General features: G+C 40.1%; 1 protein-coding gene across 3 annotated transcripts in view; it reads left to right on the top strand.

Annotated features, from left to right (window-relative positions):
• The window catches only part of st3gal3a (ST3 beta-galactoside alpha-2,3-sialyltransferase 3a), a 38,233-nt gene that overhangs the window by 4,023 nt on the left and 27,277 nt on the right, over nucleotides 1-6,933 (top strand). For all 3 annotated transcript variants that reach the window (XM_078259519.1, XM_078259518.1, XM_078259520.1), the window contains exons 3-4: nucleotides 4,104-4,146; nucleotides 4,355-4,447. In XM_078259519.1, the coding sequence (XP_078115645.1) occupies nucleotides 4,104-4,146; nucleotides 4,355-4,447 (136 nt within the window). The remainder of the gene's footprint in view (nucleotides 1-4,103; nucleotides 4,147-4,354; nucleotides 4,448-6,933) is intronic.

The following is a 6,933-nucleotide window of genomic DNA, read 5'->3' as shown; positions in this document are numbered from 1 at the left end:
TCACACCTGACATACTCCCTTGCAATGCAATGAAGGAAAAATCTTTTGGCATGACGCAGCCCGCACCCCACCCCCACAACAACCTGCTTTCATATCCTCAACTGCCACCTGTTTGCGTTTGGTTGCTCTAAATTTTGAGATTTCCCCATCTAGCCTAAGTCTATCCATCTGACAACTTTTACAACAATAGCACATGATTGTTGGTTGCTCTATTTTGCATGTAGGGATTTACACAATGAACCCATATAATTGCATTAGAGAATATTGTGATTCAATAGCAAATGAATGCAAACTATTTTGATATGCAAGGCTTACTCGGTGCATTTTGTCCCAAAGCAATGATAAATGACTATAGTGATGTGAACAACTGATCAAGTGTTCATATACACACATACATACATATATACATACAAATACCTATACGTACAAATCCTGTTTACATGCAGCCGTGCGCGTCTGTGTGACCAACAAGTCTGCAGCTGTCTCCACCGCATCCACCTGCAAGGTTGTCAGTCTTGTGTCTGCTTGGCAGACTCTGTGCGTATTTGTTAGAATAATTTCATTATCAAATAATAGACAGGACCACTGAAGTTACAGTCAGGTCCATAAATATTGGGACATCGACACAATTCTAATCTTTTTGGCTCTATACACCACCACAATAGAGTTGAAATGAAACGAACAAGATGTGCTTTAACTGCAGACTTTCAGCTTTAATTTGAGGGTATTTACATCCAAATCAGGTGAACGGTGTAGGAATTACAACAGTTTGTATATGTGCCTCCCACTTTTTAAGGGACCAAAAGTAATGGGACAATTGGCTGCTCAGCTGTTCCATGGCCAGGTGTGTGTTATTCCCTCATTATCCCATTTACAAGGAGCAGATAAAAGGTCCAGAGTTCATTTCAAGTGTGCTATTTGCATTTGGAATCTGTTGCTGTCAACTCTCAATATGAGATCAAGAGCTGTCACTATCAGTGAAGCAAGCCATCATTAGGCTGAAAAAATCTAAACAAACCCATCAGAGAGATGGCAAAAAACATTAGGTGTGGCCAAATCAACTGTTTGGAACATTCTTAAAAAGAAAGAACGCACCGGTGAGCTCAGCAACACCAAAAGACCCGGAAGACCACGGAAAACAACTGTGGTGGATGACCGAAGAGTACTTTCCCTGGTGAAGAAAACACCCTTCAAAACAGTTGGCCAGATCAAGAACACTCTCCAGGAGGTAGGTGTATGTGTGTCAAAGTCAACAATCAGAGAAGACTTCACCAGAGTGACCAAAGGGTTTTTTAAGGGAAAGAAGTGGAATGTTATGCAATGGCCAAGTCAGTCACCTGACCTGAATCCGATTGAGCATGCATTTCACTTGCTGAAGACAAAACTGAAGGGAAAATGCCCCCAAGAACAAGCAGGACCTGAAGACAGTTGCAGTAGAGGCCTGACAGAGCATCACCAGGGATGAAACCCAGCGTCTGGTGATGTCTATGCGTTCCAGACTTCAGGCTGTAATTGATTGCAAAGGATTTGCAACCAAGTATTAAAAAGTGAAAGTTTGATTTATGATTGTTAATCTGTCCCATTACTTTTGGTCCCTTAAAAAGTGGGAGGCACATATACAAACTGTTGTAATTCCTACACCGTTCACCTGATTTGGATGTAAATACCCTCAAATTAAAGCTGAAAGTCTGCAGTTAAAGCACATCTTGTTCGTTTCATTTCAACTCCATTGTGGTGGTGTATAGAGCCAAAAAGATTAGAATTGTGTCGATGTCCCAATATTTATGGACCTGACTGTATATCAAAATTAATTTTTGCTTGTGAACACAAGGAGGCAGATACAGTACTCACAGCAAGTACAGAAGTGACCTAACGAAAAGCTCTCTACAGCCGCTTTTTTATAATACCAAGTGGAATGTAATACAATCATGATACAGAGTTGATGTCGTCAGTTGTTATCTGGTAAGAGACGATGTCGTCTCATCTGTCTGGTCTGGGAGGGCATGTATGCCCTCAGGAACACAACGTGCTTAGACAAGGACAAAACAGTGGCTCCCATGTTATCTTGTGAGTTCAAGCAGTGTTTTGGTTTCTTAACAATACCCACACACATCCACAACAGTTTAATTTAACAGAGAGAGAAAATAGTAATCAGTATAATATTATTCTATGCAAACAGTTTAATAAATAACAAGAGGAAAAGTATGTAAATCAAAATATTTCTAACAGTGTGTAGGATGGCCGATTTAACCCGCCAGTCCTCATTGATAAAGTGGCATGTGTCACGCCATCCAGCAGAGAGCCGTGAACAGGAAAAAAAGAGCTTAAAACGGTAACCATAATTTAATTTTGTGTGTGTCAACTGTGAAAAATTGTGTAAACGATCAAATGTAAACCTTGGCAGAGGGTTTTTAATACCGTATTTTCTCTGAATTACATGTGTGAAAGGGGAAGGATGGATAAATACATTTGTGGTTATTCAGACAAGGATTCATGTTTATTTAAGTGTGAAGAAGAAAGAAATCCAGTTTGCTATGAGTTCTTAAGGAATTGTAAATTTTTCAGTTTGGCTTAATGTTTGTTTGTTGAAGGGATTCCTCTTTGGCACTTCTTCTTACCAGATGGGGGAGCCAGTCCATTTACTTAGAGACAGGATGTTTCATTAGTGGTTTTAGTTTGTCTAGATTTTTCCTCCACACTGCCCCTTCACTGCTTTTAAAGAAGAAAAGCATTACATCCTACACACTACAATCCAGCAAGATTCAATTGCTGAACCTATTTTTACTTTATTTTTTTTATATAATATATATTTTATTTTTGAATAATGTTTCTTTTCACTCTGTTAGCTGCAGCTAATGTTCTCTGAAAATGCACACACTTAGCAAATTACTTTTTTACCTCGGGCACATCACCATTTGCTAGCAATTTGGGAGATGATTGGATTGGCTGTTTGTACACTGCTTGTTAGAGATGAAGACTTTTCTCTAAGTTCATAAAAGGGTTGGTGGAGTTGAGCCTGGTGCTGAGCCTCTGCTACCCTGTGTCCAGGCTTGATTAGAAAATTGTGTGTATTGTATGTAGAGCCAATCAAATGCTTGTTATTTAGCGAACTTAAGCCTTTCTGTAAGTCTGTAACCTTTTGGCAGCCACAAAAGAGAATGTGCCAGACAAATTCAGCTGTAGATGTATCTTTTCAAACCAGCCAGAGTTGTAAAATCCTGTCTTATGTTATTGTGAACTACTGTGCACTGTATTGGATTATGATAAGCCTTCAAATGGATGTACACTCAAACAGATTTGACATTTTTCTGAATTGCATTTCATCGTCTCACCTTTACCAGAAGCAACATACCCACGTTCATATACATCGTTCTATAAGACAGACGGACACAAAAAAACGTAAAAGTACAAAAACAATCACCTGGCCAAGTCAGCTGGCTGTTGTATTTACAATTAACAAGTTTATTCTCGTATTGTTGACAAAAAGGTGGCTTTCGTCTAGTGATGGCCAAATAAAGCTTTATGAAGCTTCGTGAACCATTTTATTTATTTTGTGCCCACTAGGTGGCACTCTTGGCTTAAAAAAAGGCTCAAGGAATGGTGATTCAGTGTGCTTTCAACCCCTTTGTTGAACAGAGAGCGCCATCTCGTCGGCTCAGGAAATAAACAGGCCCCCTCTGATAAGTGTTATCAGCGTTATCAGGCTTTCAAGTTCAACAAACTTGTCAAACTGTGTTGATATTGGACATTTCTGCAAAGCCATAGATTATGTTCATGGCAAAAATAAAAATTATTTCTTTTGGATGGCAACTACATCATGATTAAGGCGTGGTTGGGGTTACGTAGGTTAGCATTCAGACCAGACCGTCACACTCATCACACATTTTATCTTTACATAGATGGCACTACCTGCCTGCATCGGCACTGAACATTAACATGTAGAATCTTCCGATATGAACAGAATTACTTTTGCAGACTGGACTGAGTTAACAGACAGCCAGTACAGAAACCCATTCACTTTTTTGTAATTAAATCACTACAATGTCATACAAATAACTGTGATATGGTATGTCATTATATTTACCTTATTTTTCTTTTTCTAGTGTATGACAATCAAGGGTTCCTTCGGAAGCTGGATGGTAGTCTGTGAGTATACATTTTACTATTTATGCTAGTTTCACTTCAGTGTCTAGGAACTAACCTGTGGGGTGCATTAATGGCTTGTTGTATCAATGATGGCATAAGGTGCATGGGCCAGCATTAATGAGTTGTCCCTACTGTTATTTGCAGTATTTACAGTATACTATTATGTGATATTGAATCATTGCTTGACTTCATTCCTCCATGTCTTCAGGCCATTGGAGCTGATTTACAAATACGGCAATCTCAGCAAGGGAGCCTGTAAGCCTGGTTTTGCAGCTGCCAAGATGACAGCCATTTATCCAAAGTAAGAATACGTACATGCTATGAAAGTGAGCTTGTAGCTCATAGCTGTATACAGTATCTGTATATATTACTGTATTCTTATCCTGTACGTTCCACTTTCTTTCATCCGTGGAGGACAGAAGCAACAACAGATTACAGTAGATAAAGACTTTATCTTATCTGTTGTTGCTTCTGATCTTTGTGTCAGCTATTAGCAGATTTTCTATTTCTCGCCTCAGATAGGTATATTTAGTTTACTGTTTATCTGTGAAATAAGAAAGTTTGTGACCAAGTTGAGCATGAGGAATGTAAAAACCGACATTTATAAACATGCACTAGCTTGTTTCAGGGGGGGCAACAGAAAAGTAGAATATCTAAGGGAGTTGTATAGTTAATGTATTACTCTTCCTCTTCTTTTCCATTTTTTCCTTTTTTTTAGGAATGATAACTGTTATAACTCCGTTTCACTGTTGGATGTTAAATATTTACATAGTCTCATATCTTTTATATAACCATCATAATAAATCTATAGTTATGCTTTTAGTTGGCAGTTGCCTACCTTGCCCAATGGTAAAGTCCACTCACTGTGCTTGTGGTGCTCTGGGGACCTACACCTACAGCATGGTTAGAAACTGGCCTAAATCATGTATTCTCAGTCAAACTTCAAGTCCCATTTCATACAAAGCTCTCTGAGCTCAGAGTGGTATGGTAGAGGACAGATCCCGTTTCTGCCTCTGCATTATTAAAGACCGAAGAAGTCCCCACACCGTGAAAGCCCTTCACCTTCTTGTGTTTTCAGCACTATGTATAAAATGGTCCGAAGATGCAGTGGTCTGAATGGGCCCATGTGTGGTGCAGAACTATTTTTGTCCTCTTGTGCTCTGCGGTTATCCCAGTGCGTGAGAAAACCTCTGGCCGGTTCACTTACCCACTTACTCTGAGAGCAGCAGAGACACGCAACCCTCGAACCCACCAGGGCCTTGAGACAGCAGCGCTAATGTGTGCTCGCAGAGTCCAGATTGAGACATGTTAAAGTAACATGAGAGGATTTTCCTCAGGAGAAAGGAGTGGTAAAATGTCCAGGGCATCCTTGACCCATTTATTCTGCTTTCTTTGCTCAGCTGGTTGGACTGCTGCAGCTAACAGCAGGTGGTGCAGGTGAGAAGCTCCAAGGCCGCATTCACACAGCCAGCCGTCAGACGGTCTGGCAAAAACGCAGGTCTTTCCATTCATTTTGAATGGGGGTAGTGCGCTTAGGCTGCGGTGGGGCTTGCCGCAGAGGGCACACACAAAAAAAATGCAGCGGGCCTGCAGTGAAAAGTTTTGGAGAAATGCAACCCCACGTCACGCTGCGGTGGCCAATCATGTAACCTGAGGTCAGACTTGTCTTGAGTGTTTGGAGCTATGGTTTGAGGCGGTGTGAGAGTCCCGTACAGGAAACATCACTGCCTCTATCGCTGCCACAGGAAAGTTTTAAAACACCAAACACATGCACTGAACTGCCCGGGAGTTTAAGCAATAGCTGAATGTTTCCTGCAACAGAAAACAGTGCAACAAAGCACTCACTATGTCTCGCTCGTCTCTTTTCTTTCTCTCTCTCCCGTGAAACAAAGCTGCCTCCAAGTGCGGTCGGAAACGTTATTTGTAAAATACAAAGTCTACTTATGCTACATTGGTTGGGTTAAAAAACACAACAGGACGTCACACAAATGGGCCGTTTCATTGACACTCCCCCTGCCGCACAACCCTGTGCAAAAATCACTGGATTTTTTTTTTTTTTTGGTCTGAATGCACCGTAACAGAGGTGGAGTCATTCATAAATCCCTGCTGCTTTAAAAGAAATCCAGTATCTGTATATATTGCTGTGTTCTTATCCTGTATGTTCCACTTTCTATAGATAAGATAGTCTTTATCTAATTGATCTTTGCATCTGCTATCGCAGTCAGAAAAGCAAGATGCATCGTTAGTAGCTGATTTCTTAACTGCGTTGAAAGTGTTTTTCATCTTTCAATTATTTTGTAGACCTTCCAACATTGACTGATTAGCAGCTGTTTTGTGTTACCAAATCAGAGCTCATTTGCAAGTTCATTATGTGATACTACACATAAAGGAAACGAGCTGCCAAAGCTGCATGGGTTTACTCGGTTAAAGAAACATTTTTCCTTCTGTTTCAGTTCTTCCACAGCAAGGTTTTATGGACACGTTTTCTTTTGTAGGCTTCATTTTTCAAAATTGGACACACATTCTATTAGCATGTAAAGCCAAATGTATTTTTTGTGCAACTTTTCCAAGCAAAAACCATTAACTGGTTTTGATAAGAAGTTTTTCAGATATTTGTCTTTTCCGATTCATTTTTAAGTATTTTTTTTTATCCCAAAGGGAGACTTTTTTTTATACACATAGTGTTTCAAAACATTGTGAATGCGGTTTTTCCTGTCAAAAACTCGTGAAAACGAATATATCTTTTGCTACGTTTACGCTTCGCGTCCACACTACTCCGGCGTTTCC

The sequence above is a fragment of the Sander vitreus genome, chromosome 9 (genome assembly GCF_031162955.1).
Source record: "Sander vitreus isolate 19-12246 chromosome 9, sanVit1, whole genome shotgun sequence".
Classification (NCBI taxonomy): domain Eukaryota; kingdom Metazoa; phylum Chordata; class Actinopteri; order Perciformes; family Percidae; genus Sander; species Sander vitreus.
This window is presented reverse-complemented; position numbering and strand designations above follow the sequence as displayed.